Here is an 18,235-nt window from a genome sequence, read left to right on the forward strand (position 1 = left end):
TACAATACCGAAAGGGAAAATTGGATTCTTTACTACACATTAGGGTTGTCTGTAGCACAAAAAGGGAATGCACAATGCAGCAAAAATTTTTTGATCACTTATGCAGTGATATAAAATGTCTGACAGACAACGAAGTAAAATTTGAAAACAAACTGAGAAAATTTCTCTTTGATAACTCCATCTATTTCGTAGAAGAGTTTCTATTACTTTACTATTACTGAAATCAAATTACGCATTTCCATTGACTCCATCGTAGAGCTGTTAAAACAAGAGCATAGTGGTATCAAGCTTGTTGCAGGTTACAGTGAAGCCTTTCGCAAAAACAGAAGCGAAGGAACCGAGCGAGGTGGCGCAGTGGTTAGCACACTGGACTCGCATTCGGGAGGACGACGGTTCAATCCCGCGGCCGGCCATCCTGATTTAGGTTTTCCGTGATTTCCCTAGATCACTTCAGGCAAATGCCGGGATGCTTCCTTCGAAAGGGCACGGCCGATTTCCTTCCCCATCCTTCCCTAATCCGAGCTTGTGCTCCGTCTCTAATGACCTCGTTGTCGACGGGACGTTAAACGCTAATCTCCTCCTCCAGAAGCGAAGGACGTGTTAAATTTCAACGTCAGGACTCGTGGATTACCGCAGTTTCGCTTCCATTGGCACGTAAACATTGAGTAACGGGAATAGAAACTGCACTCTGCTCACAGCCTGCGACTTCAGATTTACGAAACTCACCGGCGCTCGTTTCACTTTTCAGTATGCACCGCTCTGCGAACAATTAACACTCTCGAAGACGTCGACTGTCGGAACAGCAATATGTGCATTGGGCAACACGTATGTGTCCCTGAAAGTGGCGTCCTCTTAAAAGCAGTGCATCGCTTCAAGTATATGTGCCGGCAACGGAAGTTCCAATTATCTCCTCGCTCGGCGCAACGCCCTGCAAAGTTGCCACGTCAGCTTTGTGTGCGCGCACGCACAACCTTTCGCACGTGATCACACACACACACACACAGGTGATGGCGCCACTATTCATTTGCATCAAAACACTCTGTATCCCAGGTACCGTGTCTTCTGACTACGACAAATTTTTACTGCTGAACGATTTACGTGCGATTTGTGAAATACGGATTTCTCAACGGCAACAGCACCCTATACACGTGACACTATTATAGGTTCGATTACGAAACGTTCTTTGTTAATGCGGAGCATATAAACTATGTTGATGTTACGTGAAAGGGCGGCCGTATTATGTTTAATCACCAGTGTTCCCACAAGTTTGTCCATATTCCTCATCTTTCCTTATTTTGTGGTTATCTTTTACTCCCTAAGTACCTGTTACACACTTTACCCGGCCGTCTATTGGGTAATTCCAGCCCTTACCCACCACTCAATTCCGCTCTCTCTGCTGCACATTCCAAATACCGAACACACTGTTCCAGAACTTTCATTGTACATGATTTCCAGTGGTCTTCCTTCAAATGTCTGCTACCTCTGTCTACTTAATCCGCCACACCACTCTGCAGCACTACATTTCATATACTTCCATTCTTTTAGTTTCCTGATTTCGCCACGGAACTCGGTTCGAAACACAGCCACGGTCGTCTTCTTCAATACCGCGTCAGCCTTTGTTGCCAGTAGGTATTCGCCAATGAGGAGAGCTTTCCCGCCTCTGCCATGCTCCTGATCCCTCCGTTGATTGGCCAAAATTTATGCTTGGTACGATAGACAACACCTCTTTAAATTTGGGCTCCTTAACTTCTTTCCACACCAGACTCCGTTTCCTCGTTAGTACTCATAACTCACGATAGTGAGTCCGATGAGTCAATAGTACATAATCTTTTTCCAACAAAGCTGACGGATTCCCTGCGCAGCAGTCGGCTGTAGTTTTCGCTCGATTGCTTCACTCGTACAAAAAACGCGAAGCCTGCTGAACGACATCGACAGCAGTCCCGCACAGCAGCCGGGACCACTGGCTTCCTTCTGGCAGTCCGTACTTTCACGTAAACCGCACACACGTGTGGCCCTGCCTTGCCGGACTTTCAAGCCTGCATCAGAGTAACCTAAAGGGTGGACTAAGGTCTAGTCCCTGACAATACGTGATGTGTCAAGTGCTCGTTTACAGTTGCTATAAAAAAAACACTGATTCTGATAACTGAACGAACTGCGATATTAGTATACATATGTTATTGTTGTTGTTGTGGTGATGGTTTTCAGTCCAATGATTGGTATGATCCAATTCTGCAGTTTAGTCTATGCCATAAATTACTTTTCACCCATTCCATTTAGAACATCTCCCTCAGTAACTCGATGAAGCCACCTAATCTTCAGCATTCATCTCCAGCGCAACCTTTCCATTATCCTGTTATCTGAACTGTTTATCGTCCATGTTTCCCTTCCGTACGCTGCTGCCCTATAGACAAATGCTTTCAGGAACACTTCGTTATACTAAAATTATATTCAGTGTTAACGGATTCTCTTTTTCAGTAGCGTCTTCTTGGCAATTACCACTTTGCGTTCTATATCCTTTCTGTTTCGTCAGTTATTTTTCTGTCCAAATAGTGAAACTCCTCTACAACTTATAGTGTCTCAATTCCTAATGTAATTCCCGCAGCATCGCCTGATTTGGTTTGACTACATTCCATTATCTTACTCTTACTCTCATTTCAAGACACTATCCATTCTCTTCGACTACTCTTCCAAGCCCTCTGCCGTCTTTGGTAGGATTCCAGCATCATAGACAAGCTTCAGTGTTTTTTATTTCTTCTTCCTGAACGTTAATTCCGTTTCCAGTGTACACCGGGGAAAGACTACAATTCTGTCTCATTCCCTTCTCAACTACTGCTCCCCTTTCACGTTTTTCGACACTGATTACTACCGTCTCGTTTCCGTACGAGTGGAACAGACGCTCCCTGTCTTTTAACATTTTCGTCTCCATAAATTCAAAGAGGGTGTTCCAGTCAATATTGTCAAATCCACAAATTCTGTAAACGTAGATTTGCCTTTCTTCAACCTGTCTTCTAATGTAAATCTCAGGGTCAGCACATGACAAATGTAGCCCTGCAATTAACGTTATATTAATGCAATGCTTTTCGTTTTAACGTGTCTTCAATAAAAGTGTAACAAATTTTCAAACATTATACTTACATTTATTTCTGTATACAGTTTTTACAAGTGCCAAGATTAAATTTCCTTCAGTGAATTTGAATTCTTTGGAACGTTGTCCATCTGGCACACCGTTCACACAGAACTGGCTGACAAAAGTGTCATTTTCGTTGGAAGCATTTCGCTTTCAGACAAGAATATAAAATGCGTGTAAAATTATTTTCATGCTATTATCAGAAAAGAAGTACACTTTTATCCATCACGTGCGGTTTTTGCACATCATCGGCATTTACGCTTTATGACTATTACCAGATCCACTGCAAATACTGAAACGCATTAAGAAAAGAAGTAAAATGTAGTGCAAAACATTGATTATTAAGAAAACTGTTGTTGTAGGTCAGATAATATTAACATCTTATCTCCTCAAAAGCGTCGTCATTCATCGAGTTTGGGACCTGTGGATCAAGGCAGATCCCAGTTTTCAATTCTTCTTGTTTTTACTTCATTTATCAACATTTGTTGCAGCGATATTTTACAGTCACACATGTGCTCAAACAAACATCTGCTCAACAATCATCAGATCAATCTTTTCATGTGTAGCATTTAACATATTTCCACATGGATATTACGTATTAAGTTCACATTTGTTGTCATTGCTTTTTTTATATACATATAACTTCTCGATATTACTTGATGACTGCAGAAAGAATATCGGAGACAAGATTGAGACAAAGTGCTGAGGAAACTCGACCTGTATCTTGTTCACCCTCTATTTCTCTTCTCAGTCTATTGTTGACGAATCTTTTGTGTCCAGGTATGGAATTATTTTAATCACGATGCTGAATCTTTTGTTTATTCAAATAATAATTGCTAACAATTCTTGGGCATAAGAGACTAAGCTATAGTGACTGTGTCTGACATTCGTGCAATTATATTGAGAATTCTGAAAGAATTCATTTCTTTTTCTCTTCCTCAGGCCCACACCCGCGACAAGGAGAATATTCGTCCAACTTCTCTCCCTCCAAATACAACCCTCCAGAGACACGTCAAGGCCAACAGGAATGTACACATTCCCAGGTAAGAACTTTTATCTTATATCTTATTTTATATATGAATATGTCATCACAATAGGAAAATTTGTGCCGCACCGGGACTCGAACCTTGATTTCCTAGTTGTTTCGGGCGGCCGCCTCAGCTATTAGGTTTCCTGTTACCTACGAACAAATGATGAATGTCATTTCCTTGGATCCTATCCATTTGACTTCCGTGAATTTTGTTCAGTTGATAGCATATCCCTATGGTAGGGTTTATATAGCGAGTCTATGTCCCCAGTGATGGCATGCCCACATACTCCATGGCACAACCTCTGGTAGTGGGGTTCGGAAATCACAGGCAGAGAAGGTCAGTGGTGATAAAAGTTTGAGTCTTGTGTGAAGGCGTGCTGAGTTAGCTAAATAGTTAAGGCTACTGCTCGTGATAATTTTCAATTCTCAGTCATTAATATCACACTGCAGATTCAGCATTTCTGATCCGTTTCCAGTGATGTCATTTCATGGGGTTACTTCTTCATTGATTTCACCTCCGCAGCTTGTACAGTGATAATTAATGCAACACCGATTCTGTCAGTATGACGATAAAACCTATCGAGACGTGTAACTCTCGCTTCTTGATTATTCATCTAATTATCAGCCAAATAAATTCGTATACCTGCCTAATATCGTGTAGGGCCCCCGCAAGCACGCAAAAGTGCCACAACACGGCGTGGCATGGATTCGGCTAATGCCTGAAGTAGTGCTTGGAGGGACTTGACACCATGAATCCTGCAGGGCTGTCCATAAATCCGTAAGAGTACGAGGGGGTGGAGATCTCTTCTGATTAGCAAGTTGCAAGGCATCCGAGATATGCTCAATAATATTCAGGTGTGGAGTGTCTACTGGTCAGCGAGAGTGTTTAAACTCAGAGGAGTGTTCCTGGAGCCACTCTGTAGCAATTCTGGACGTGTGGGGTGTCTCATTGTCCTGGCGGAATTGCCCAAGTCCATCGGAATTCACAATGGACACGAATGGGAGCAGATGATCAGACTGGATGCTTACGTGCGTGTCACCTGTCAGAGTCGTATCTAGGCGTCACTTCACCCCATTACAGAACCTCCACCTGCTTGAACAGTCTCCTGCTGACATGCAAGGTCCTTGGATTGATGAGGTTGTCTCCATCCGCCCGATACAGTTTGAAACGAGATTATTTCGACCAGGCAACTTTTTACACTCATCAACAATCCAGTGTCGGTGTTGACGGGCTCAGGCTAGGCGTAAAGCTTTTCGCCGTCCAGTCATCAAGCGTATACGAGTGGGCCTTCGGCTCCGAAAACCCATATCGATAATGTTTCGTTGAATTGTTCGCACGCTGATACTTTCTGATGGCCCAGCATTGAAATCTGCACCAGTTTGCGGAAATGTTGCCCTTTTGTCGCGTTTAACGCTTCCATTCCGTCGTCGTTCGTCCCGCTCTTGCACAATCTTTTTCTGGCCGCACCAGTGTCGGAGATTTGATGTTTTGCCGGATTTCTTACATTCACGGTACACTCTTGAAATGATCAGACTGGAAAATTTCCACTTCATCGCTACCTCGGAGATACTGTGTCCCATAGCACGTGCGCCGACTGTAACACCAAGTTCAAACTCTTGAATCCTGATAACGCGCCTCTATAGTAGCAGTAACCGATTTAACAACTAGGCCAGACACTTGTTGTCTTATATAGGCGTTGCGATCGCAACGCCCTATTCTGCCTGTTTACATATCTCTGTATTTGAGTACACGTGCCTGTAGAAGTTTCTTTGGGTCTTAGTGAAGGGTCTTCTAAAGATTATTTTAATTTTAACTTAGAAGTTTATCAGTCGTCAGGCGCTAAAGACAAATATGTACACTACATTTCGAATTTGCTGTATTAAGGTCTTCCGTTAATCACTGAAGTTCATATGCTTTAAATAGAACAACGGTATCCTCCAAACGAAAGTTGTTCAGATATGGTCCATAGACACACATTCCTCCTTCGCTTTCACAGTTTAGGGGAACTGATGCACAGCTTGATTTTTTTTTTACAGATGTTGAATCACATGTAATGACATGAACAGTGCAATACCAGATCTGTACCAGCAAATATTTACCAGATAATTGGTATTCAACAACGTACTGCAGTAGAGCGCCGGCTACACAACCAGAAGGTGCCATATCACTGGTCAAAACATGACCTCCTCTTAAGCTCTCAGCTTACAGGGGAGATCATCACTGGCGACTGTCTGCCTGTGTAGGCTCCTCAGGGTCGGCCTATAGAGGTCGGCGTTGAGGCCAATCGGGACTGATCTGAAGCCTAACACAGGGCCGACTGTCTTCAAGCGACGAGTAATTGGCTGCCCAGATCGAGCCAGATGGAGCGAGCTTGTTTTCACTAAGTCTCGCATGCCTAGCGAAATCGCGCGGCGTCCAGCCGAGTTGTTTACTGCGGTGACAACGTTCAATGTCGATGCACATAAGTGCTTGTCGTGGGTCTAGGTTAGGTCCAGCTCGACCACTGCCACAGTTTACTCTCTCCAGGACAATTCCGCACTTTGTAGATTCCAGGTGTGTTTAGCTTCTTGGGAGCCTTCTTTATTTCCGCTCGAGTAGGTCGGCTAAGAACGTTTCCCACTATTTGCACACACACCTGAAACACGATAGGCGTCTACAACTCTGACAACAAGCAGGTTAGCAGCGATGGAACATAACAATGACTGCGGCAAAACTGTACAATTTCAGGAAGCTCGCGTGCTTGCTAGGCGGCAAGTAGTAGTCCGAAATTGTGAACACAAATCGCTTGCGACTGCGGATTGCCAACAGAGGGCCTGTGAGCTGACAGTAATCGCGCGGCAGCAAACGCAGCGGCACGAGGCGCGTAACGTAGCGCACTGAGTTGTTACAGACTACACTACCAGCAGGCAGAGCAGAAGCAAGTACTACGTCACATGAATGGCTTGCGCCTCGAATTCCAACATCAGCCAGTAAGAACTGAAATGAAAACTACTTTCAATAACGGTTGCCAGTCTCCGCCTCACCACTACCGTCTTCTAATCAAAATGGAGTTCGGTAATTTTCCTGGCAAACTGACTCCACAAGCAGGTTGAGATTACCCCACATATGATTTTAACAAATTCGCCTGCTGGTGGGACCAGTGGCTTCTGCTAACCTTTCTAAAACGCAGCAACAATTATAGGCTGAAACAACGTCAGCTTTCATCCCAGTCACTTTCACCTCACGATATATGACTATCCTATCTGTCTAACCAACACATTGAAATATCTGGTACTATATACAAAGCACTACACTGGCAACTAACGAAATTATAACTGCCATCCATCCGACAAAAGCTCACAATGGACTAAAACTATTATAACTAGCTCGCAGACCTCGGTGGCCGAGAGGTTCTAGGCGCTTCAGTCCGGAACCGCGCGACTGCTACGGTCGCAGGTTCGGATCCTGCCTCGGGCATGGATGTGTGTGATGTCCTAGGTTAGTTAGGTTCAAGTAGTTCTAAGTCTAGGGGACTGATGACCTCATGTTAAGTCCCATAGTGCTCAGGGCCATTTGGACCACTCTCCGCCTCGTTATTCTATCTCACCAAATTCCCACCTCTCCTCATTCACACTGAACACCTCCGTACACACCATCTACAAACTCAACTCTGCAATGTCTATTGCCCCCTCTAATTTGCAGTCCTGCCCCTGACGCGCCCATACCGACACATACCACTAACCCTACACCTAGATACCATATCTTTTCCCAACTAAACTTATACCAAATCCCTCTCCCAGACAATGAATCGTCCCGATATGTACACATCCTATTAACTACAACTCTTCCATGCCTGCCTGACTTCTCTTCAGGACTCCCCTTCCCTGTCGGCCATTGTGGCCGAGCGGTTCTAGGCGCTTCAGTCCGGAACCGCACTGCTGCTACAGTCGCAGTTTCGAATCCTGCCTCGGGCATGGATGTGTGTGATGTCCTTAGGTTATTTAGGTTTAAGTAGTTCTAAGTTCTAGGGGACTGATGACCTCAGATGTTGAGTCCCATAGTGCTCAGAGCCATTTGAACTCCCTTTCCCTCTCCATTTTTCCCCATCCCTTCTCCTCTTCATTCTACGACCGTGCACACACGCCAGACCATTCTGCCTTCCCACTATCGATCCGATATGTACACATCCTTATCTCCATAGATATTACTAATTGGCCCCTTCGCTTATACTTACACCCTTCAACACTACACAACAACGAAAGTTTCCATTCCCAAAACAAGTTTCCTCCAGTGCGGGTCATTCAAATTTTCAGTGAAACCGCACTGGTCATTTTAAGAACATCACAGGTTTTGCAACAGGTTTTCAAAAGAGCTTTTATTGTTTCTGTTTTAATTTTAATCTTTTTTAATTCGAAAACGAAGAACATCAATAATTTAATTTTATTGTAAGGTCATCGATCAATTTTATCTTTTTATAGATTAAAAGATTGTAAATATTTACGTCTTTATGTATATTTCACTGTAAACATTTGGCTGAAAGGGTTATGATTGTACTGCTGGGAGCCCTCCACATCGCCCATATGGTGCGAGTCGGATGAAGCAACAATAAAAAAAGAACTCTGGTCCAACAGTGAACACATGACCCTTACGAAGGCCTCTTGGTCTTCAAAATGACCTGTGACGCGGCCACATATTCAGAAGTGTTTTACTGAAGATGGCAAAGGCTTACGCGCATTCGTGGAATACGTTTTCAAATTTTCTCCCACTACGAAAGCTGTTAGCTTAGTATCCACATGTAATTATTATCATACCATTATAAAAATTAGTGATGTTAGGACCCCAAGCGCTGAACTCAACTTAATTTGGAGATTGGACGGATCCCACCTTCTGCAAGACACCTGCGTAGTTTTGTTTTCATCCAGAGATGCTTCACCATTTTTTGTGCTATCTTGAGTGGGTGTGTTTATTTTTCTTTTGCATTATGGTTGTTGCATGTTAACCTTCAAAGCACCTCTTGATAAAAATATTCTTTAAGGGTTAACGCGTAACAGCCATTTTGCAAAAGAAAAATAAACATAACCACTGAAGATCGGGCATAAAGTGCTGAAACCTACCTGGGTGAAATCAAATAGGCCAAGTACAGCCTGTGAGCACAGTCTAATTCATACTAAAGCTTTATTAATCTAGAAGGCGCCATGATTAAAACAGTGCACCCACAGTTGGGTTGACATACCAGTGACGGTATACTGACTTCAGACCACTTGTAAACACAGGCATGATTCTTTGACCGGCCCGCGGACGATATACTGCTCCGTCTTAATCAAATCCGGTGTGCAGTAGTATTCCATATCTAGTCACATCGACATTGACAAACTCAAAACTGACTGAAAAGTTTAGAGCAGAACACCCAGACAAACAGGTCAGTGGTTAGCAATGGTTTATTATAATTGCCAGAACCTGATTGACTCTAGGGCCAGTAACAGGACGTAAATACGACTTCTCGATAAAAATGAGGGCACCTGACCTTCTGCACTTCATAACTTTTGCATCTGTGTACTTCGAGTATGCACTGTGTTCTAGGGGTTCTCAGGCACTCTTGGGAGACTTTAGTTCCCCCTCATAGAATTCTTTAAACAAACATGTTCCTCAACTCGGCGTTATTGCTTTGCGTGGCTGACTGGAGCGCGTTCGTCGTGGAACGCAGCGCACCGTAGACCAATCGCAACTAGCTTATTGTTTTGCTTGTAAGTTTGCGGTGTGCCTTTATCAGGTGTTGTTGTTTAGATGTGTGTCTGCATCCAGCAGGGAGCACGAACTGTTTGAGTTCTCTGCCGTGATTACGTGTTACGTTGCGGAGCAGGGGATGGGCAACGGACGGGGCGTTCGTCGTTATCTACGAACATGCATCCATACCACACGACAGGGCAGTACCTCTACTGTACTTCGAGGAAAGGGGGAGTAATAGGTCCAGAGTTCGTTCACAAGGGGCGGACACCGAGACCATCTGACATAGCACATTTTAAGTAATTTGTGCAATAGCTTGTTTATCAAAATGGTAATGGTGTTGTCTACCATACACGTGTGCTGTTCGCAAAAAAAACTTATTTTACATAAGTCGGTTATTTTTACAGTAGGAATAGCATCATCTGTGGTTATCACAATTCACATGTGATTGCTTTTAGATGTCACCAGCAACTGTTTTTCGTAACATTTGGGCCAGAATGGTCGGTGATCATGCTCGAGTACGAGGCGCGGGTCCGGAGTCGCGTTTTGGATGGGGTCACAGTTCATCGCTGTCTCCTCCCCCTTCCCCTCAGGCATAACTTGCTTCATCCTCGCTTTTAACATTTCAAAGATGCCTACGATTTCAATAACAACAACAATCAAATCTACGTAGTATATTTGTTTTCATCGATATCGGATATGAGATCGTGATTGTTAAAATCATTGTTAAAGTATAGGCTCAACCATTTTTCACAGTGCAAAAACACTAAAATTGATGTGTTTAGAAGCAAATCTCCATAATAATTACAGAAGTAACTATAAGAGGGATTAAAATACAAACGTAAATAAATATAAAAAAAATTCGTGGTCACTTCCCTTGAAACTGCGTCTTCATAAAATGGGCTCCACATAGTCCGTTCAGTCGATAAAATAAAATAAACCGCGTATGCAGTCCTAAGTATCGAAAGCGTTACAGCAAAAGCCATTCGCGTATACACTAAGCAGCGCGACTGATGTACATAAATAGCAAATAATAGACACACCACTGATCAAAGATAATGCACTGCACTATCGTCAAAGATAATCTACATCTACATCGCTACTCTGCAAATCATTCTTAAATGCCTGGCAGAGGTTCACACTAATTCTCTATTATTCCACTCTCTAACAGCACGAGAAAAAAAACGAACAACAGTATTTTTGTGCGAGCTCTGATTTCCCTTATTTTATTAAAAATAATATTTTCGCATTCGGAGGAGAAAGTTGATTGAAATTTCGTGACAAGAACCCGCCGCAACGAGAAACGGGTTTGTTTTAATGACGTCCACCCCAAATCCTGTATCTCCTCCGTGACACTCTCTCCCCTATTTCTCAATAATACAATACGTGCTGCCTTCATTGAACTTTCTCGATGTACTCCGTTAATCCTGTCTCGTAAGAATCCACATCGCTCAGCAGTACTCCAAACGATGGCGGACAAGCCGTAGTGTAGGTAGTCTCATTAGTACATCTGTTGTATATTCGCCTTCCCCACAACATTTTCTGTGTGTTCTTTCCAAGTTAAGATGTTCGTAATTGTAATTCCTAGGCATTCAGTTCAATTTAGGCCTTTAGGTTTGACTGATTTATCGTGTTACCGATGTTTATCGGATTGGTCAGTTTGATACCTGGTTCCACATGAATGAGAGCTCTATTTTCAGTACGTTATGTACCCACTTTGGTGCGGTTTGTTTTTGCACTTCATTGTAAGTATTGATGGAAAGTGTTGCCCAATGTTGCATGTATTTTTCCTGAGGAATCGTTTATACTGTATTTCTTCGTTCTTACCATAGGTATGTCCGATGATGATGATGTATCGAAACAATCAACAAATTAATTTGGAATCAAGACTTTTCACAATTCATTATGTCCTAAACCTGAATGGTCGCATGCCATGTAAGTGAAAGCACTTCTGTATCTGGCGAAGAATGTTTCTTTTTGGGGCGTGTGAGAGGATCGGTGAGGATAACTGTTGGAGCTTACCACTGCCTTCTGTGCACCACACCAAACTTAGGGGCCTGTTAATCACAGTAGTGCCTGCTGTATTCAGCGACCTCTGGTTTCATGGCAGAACCACGGCACGTTACAGTGCTGGTACCCCAGCACAGCCAAGAGCTCACTTCGGGGAACGCTGTACGGGTGGAGCAGCAGCTGTCCCGTGTCCATGGCGCCCGCCTCAATTCACAGCCTGCGATTTGTTTTCCTTAGGGATACGTAAAGAGTGTGGACTAGGTTACTCCAGCTGAACTTACCGTGCGGTTCTATGATGCCTTTCACCACACCAGACAGACTTACTCAAAGGAGCTGGAAGGTCGCTGCTGCGAAGGCAAGTAAAATTACCTCACCTGAGGGTTGTTGCTTTGAATACCGCAGTGTTTTACTTGGCATGGTTCTTTTGGAGGTAGCATTTAACTGATGTTTGAACTGACTTACTCTGTCAATTGCAGGTCTATGTACAGTTTAATGGAGACTGAGCAACAACACAACCTTACGTTTTTCACAAATCATTACCAAAACCGAAAGAAGTGATAAGTAACAGAAAAATTATAGGGCCGAGTGGGGGTGACGTACAGATCTTTGGACCTGTAGCCTAGCACGTGCCCACAAAGCTACTGGGCCATACTTTTCTTGCAAAGGTGATGTCATTTTCTAACTTAGAACGCCTAGATGGACACAGTAGCGGCTGCCGAATAATTCAGGCAATGTCGGAAGCTTAGAACATTTTAGTGAGGGGAAGAAATCACAAAGGGAGTCCCACAGGGATCTATTTTCGGTACACCCCTATTCTTTATATATGTAAATGAGCTGCCACTTAACACTGAACAAGCCGAATTGGTACTTTTTGCAGGCGATACTAGTGTTATAATAAATCCCATTAGAGAGGAACAATAGAAAAGGTTGTTAATGATGTTTTATAAAGAATTATTAAGTGGTTCTGTTAAAATGGACTCTCTCTTAATTTTTAGAAAACACCAATTCTGCACAACAAGTAGTCATACCAATAACAGATGTAGCACATGAGCAGGAGTCAGTAAATAGGCTAAAATGCTCCAAACTTTTGGGTATACATGTTGATGAAAACTTATAATTGGAAGAAGCAAATTACTGAGCTTCTCGAACAATGAAGTTTACCTACGTTTGTTCTCCGTCTAATTGCCAATCCTATAAACAAACGTGTCAACCTCCTGACATAGTTTGCATATTCCCACTCCATAATGTCTTACGGTATAATTTTCAGGGGTAAAAACTATTTGGTGCACTAAATAAATGACTCGCTTCGATTGCTAATAAACTTTATCATACTTCCCCCTCGTAACGCACTCTGGAATGTTTCCATCATCAGATATACAGGGCAGAAGATAAACATTCAGGCATAGACAACAGGGACGTGACAGAAAGGCCAGATGGAATGCTTCATGTATGTACGACAATCATCATCAGTACTAATTTTCACGTCAGGCCGTGCTCATTGTGGATACGACGTACATTAGTCCAGGTGACGCCTCCAATAGCTTATTTAACTGTACGAACCACGGACAAGGTGCTGTTTGGCGGCGCTGGCTTATGACGCCACTGCTCAAGCTATATAATCGGCCAAAGAGAATAGCATGTTGCTATAACCACAACTGTCATTATGGAATTGTTTGTTTACGATGCAGTATCGGCTATTACCAGCTCGGTCGCATTTTCAAATACCCCGCGCCGCCAGTTATGCCCACGTGTTTCCTTCAGCCGCCACCGCGGCACGAGGGCGCTGCCATCAACGATGACGCAGCTGCCAATGATATGTAGGCAAGCACCCCCTCTGCGGAACTCCAGTGGTGGGTGTACTTAAGTTCGAACATTCATGCACAAAACCCCGTTTTGCGTTTGCCATTTGATAACATTTACGGACTTCCATGACCGACAAGGCTCGACATTTACTGAATAGTTATAACATGAAAAATGTCTGAACTGTAAATCAATTGTATCGATATACAGGGTGTTCATAAAGTCCATTATAACTTCAAAATTTTATTGCGAAATATTTTAACAACATTTCTTTTATTGTAATCAGTGTTTATAAAAGTTTTTTAACAGTGTTTAATAGACCCCTATATGAGCGCCTTTAGTTGCACGAAGCACATCAAGACGGCACTCGATTTCTTGCCATGTTCGCTGTAGCATAGCGTCATCAATGGTGGCAGTTGCATTACGAATCCTTTGTTTCAAGTCAGCAATATCTGTGTTTAATACGCGATATCTTTTATATACCCCATAAAAAAGTACAAGGGAGTGATATCTGACGAGCGCGCTGGCCAAGGATTTGGGCCATCCCTCCCAATCCATCTGCCTGGAAATGTTTCATTGAGGAACCGACGAACATGCAGCCCCCATTGTGGTGGTGCGCCAGCTTGCTGGAAAATGATAGTTGGTCGTAAGTCAAATTGTGGTGCTACATATTCGGTCAGAAGCTCAGGGTAAACATCTGCAGTTATTGTTGACTCGTTGAAGAAAAATGGACCAATTATTCGGTTGCAAATGATACCACACCACACATTGACTTTTGGACTATTCCGGTGAAGCTCCTTAGTCACATGGGGGTGTTCAGATCCCCAGATTCTCACATTGTCTCTGTTTAATGTCCCAGAAACATGGAAAGTTGCCTCGTCGCTGAAACAAATTCGCTTGAGGAATGCTTCATCCTCCGAAAGGCGTTCCAGCATGTTGAGTGCAAACTCTGCCCGTTTTGACTTGTCATTTGGCTCAAGTATCTGTAACAGTTGTATTTTGTAAGCGTGCAACCTTAAATTCTTGTGGAGGACTTTATGCACAGTTAAATGTGGTAGTTGCAACTGTCTGGCAGCAGTGCGAATGGACTTCGTAGGTGAACGAGTGAAGACGTTTAAAACGCGATCGATGTTTTCTTCGGATGTTCTTGGTCGTCCGCTCCTCCCTTTATCCAACACTGTCACTGTCTCCATAATTTTTTTGTGCCATACACGGATTGAAGGGCGCGATGGTGGATCTCTTCCATACGTCGTTCTGAAGTTTCATTGAGTCTGAACATTCGATTTTGGCTCAATAAACCAGGACACACATTGTGACTTGTCTTTAGGAGTTGCCAATTTATAGAGGTTGAGTTCCTTCCATCAACAGAGCATCAGAAACACGAAATTTTAGTATATATAAAAACTTTAGTAAACAGTGATTACAGTAAAAGAAATTTTGTTAAAACTTTTCAACAACTGCCGTTGTAATAAAATTTTGAAATTGCAAAGGGACTTTATGAACACCCTGCATATTTCAACATTCTAATCTGTGTTAGCAACTGACACTGCAACTACAACAACGGAGTTATGTATGATTTGATATTAGATGTATTATAAATTAATATCTGAATACTCTGTGCTTGAACAACAACTGCTCCTCTCTCCTATATCCACTAAAGAACCACACAGCATGCAAAGGAAGTCATAACATATGAAAATCACTTTTTTAACGAAATGTTGGAGATTTATGTTGCTGAGTAGCTGTGGCTACCAACTCACTAATCAAATCATGGTCGATAGGCTATAGGGAAACACCTAATTTTTGGAGGAACGCTGGCCGGTGTGGCTGAGCGGTTCTAGGCGCTTCAGTCTGTAACCGCGCGACTGCTACGATCGCAGGTTCGAATCCTGCCTCGGGCATGGATGTGTGTGATGTCCTTAAGTAAGTTAGGTTTAAGTAGTTCTAAGTTCTAGGGGACTGGTGACCTCAGATGTTAAGTCCCATAGTGCACAGAGCCACCGAACCATTTGAACCATTTTTTAGAGGAACGGGAAACATATAAACATATTTTAGAAACCTACACATTCCTTGTACAATAACGTTCACAACGGAATCTGATTCTCTTCCGTTTAAGATGTGCAATTCTGTTCAACGTTGCTGAGATAATGGCACTAAGTGCACGTTAACAGCATCATTAAGTTCGTCAATTGTCTCCTAAAGTGTGGCAGCAACCTTCTGTTTAATGATCCTCTATAATGCGTTGTCGCAAGATGACAGATCGGAAATTCAATGTGGCCACTCCACAGGTGCAGGCAAACGGGCAGAAGCATGTCCAATCTATTTATCACGACATATCTCATTGAGATATTTTCTAAAGGCATTAGCTTAATGGGCTGGTCCTCCATCCTGCCGGAACACATGTGACGGACCAGTTCCTGATCTTGCACGTGTAGCATAAACCACTCACGTAACATGTTGAGATACACTATGTGATTTACAGCAACGCTAAAGAAATATCGACCTGCCGAGTGGGTTGCAGACATTGCAGCCCAGATCATGACGTGTGGTGGGTTGTGTTCAGTTTCTTCATAAAAACGTGGGCTTTTTTCCTCCAGAAATACATACTTCTCGCGCTTGCACTGCGATATACTGCAGACTCGTACGAGAAAAACACTTTTCCCTTTGGAGGAAGAGTTGTAAAGACATCGAGCATTCGCCCACAAGACGGATGATGTTTTTGCATGTCATTATGACTCAGTTCGTTTACAGACGAAGGTTGAAATGCCTTTAGCTTCAAATAATTCTTCATAAGTTGCTGTTACGTCGAGGGTGGAATTCCCAATTCCTGTGGCCGCTTACGAATGGTCTTTTTTGGTGAACGGCGACAGACGCTGCAGCCTCTACGCATGTTTCCAGTCGTGATGGTGATCGTCCTCAGCGGCACTTATCTTTTACGCAACCAACTGGAAAGAGTTTTCTCTCCCACCGTATAACTGTCGGTTTTGGTGGGAAATATTTCTAAAGTCTTAAAGTGAAATAATGTTGAATGTATCTCATTGATTTTCCTGTATGATGTCACTTGTGCGCCCAGGTCATCGTTATGCTCTGTTCCTCCATGGTGTAAGAGGACTCATCAGCCATGATTTAAATGTATATCAGCACATATAACAATAAAAACAGCGATTCATCAGTTTCTCTGTAAGGGAGTTCGATAAGTAATGCAACGCATTTTTTTCCTGAAAGCAGTTCGTTTTATTCACGATTCCAATGTACCATATCATTCCGCACTCTTTTGACTACAAATCCACACTTTTCAACGTAATTTCCGTTCAGTGCGACGACCCTGTATGGCATAGGCACCACTCCACTAGTGTGATGTCCTTAGGTTAGTTAGGTTTAAGTAGTTCTAAGTTCTATGGGACTGATGACCACACATGTTAAGTCCCATAGTGCTCAGAGCCATTTCAACCATTTTTGAACTAGTCGACGCCAGATTCAACGCCTTGTGGCATCAGCAACATTCCCATCATTCACGTACCGCTTCCCGCGGATTGCATTCGTCATTGGACCAAACGGATTTAAGTCAGAAGGTGCGAGATCCAGACTGTGAGGTGCGTGAGGAGGAACAGTTCGATGAAGTTTTGTGAGCTCCTCACGGGAGCGCCGAAGTGTGAGAGGCCTTGCATAGTCATGGAGAAGTTCGTTTGCATTTTTGTGGCGACGAATACGCCGAAGTCATTTCTTCTGTTTCACATGTAACCTCCAAACAGAAAAATCTCGTTTATAATATTTACATTTAGTGTAACCTCCCAACAGACAAAATCTCGTTTATGTTCCCAATAGAAAAATTTCTTTCCAATAATAAAATTTCGAGTTTTAATGTGACCTTCCATTAAAGACTGACTGCATATCGAGATTAATAAATTTTGACGTCAGCAGCGCTGCGTCATGGCCTTGTGGAATCTTCTTGAATAAACTGAAAATTCTTACCTCACAATGATGTCGCCAGATAACGCTATCTATATATCTGCTCCTTTAAGAAATTTTTGTCACAGATCAGTGCAATGCTGGCCACTAGATTTTCATTTGTAGGAAAACAAATGATTTTCTTTTGCTTAATCAACGTGAGTATGCACAGGGTACATTCGTAAATCTTTAAACTCAGATAAATGACTGGCGCAAGTTTTCTTCAGAACAAAAGAAGTTATTATTCAAACATTTGTGCAAGGAATTACATGGGACTTTAACATTACAATTGTGGTTAAATCAGTTGTAGCAATTAACATATGCACGTGGCAACAAAGAACACCAGGTGATCAAAAAGTCAGTATAAATTTGAAAACTGAATAAATAACGGAATAATGTAGATAGAGAGGTACAAATTGACACACATGCTTGGAATGACATGGGGTTTTATTAGAACTAAAAAAATACAAACCTTCAAAAAATGTCCGACACATGGCGCTTCATCTTATCAGAATAGCAATGATTAGCATAACAAAGTAAGACAAAGCGAAGATGAGGTTCTTTACAGGAAATACTCAATATGTCCACCATCATTCCTCAACAATAGCCGTAGTCG

General features: G+C 42.7%; 1 protein-coding gene across 2 annotated transcripts in view; it reads left to right on the plus strand.

The window, feature by feature from the left end:
* Nucleotides 1–18,235, plus strand: part of LOC126335094 (uncharacterized) — a 789,781-nt gene that overhangs the window by 623,066 nt on the left and 148,480 nt on the right. For both annotated transcript variants that reach the window (XM_049998003.1, XM_049998004.1), the window contains exon 7: nt 4,070–4,170. In XM_049998003.1, coding sequence (XP_049853960.1) covers nt 4,070–4,170 — 101 coding nt within the window. The remainder of the gene's footprint in view (nt 1–4,069; nt 4,171–18,235) is intronic.

Source organism: Schistocerca gregaria, chromosome 2 (assembly GCF_023897955.1).
Source record: "Schistocerca gregaria isolate iqSchGreg1 chromosome 2, iqSchGreg1.2, whole genome shotgun sequence".
Lineage (NCBI taxonomy): Eukaryota > Metazoa > Arthropoda > Insecta > Orthoptera > Acrididae > Schistocerca > Schistocerca gregaria.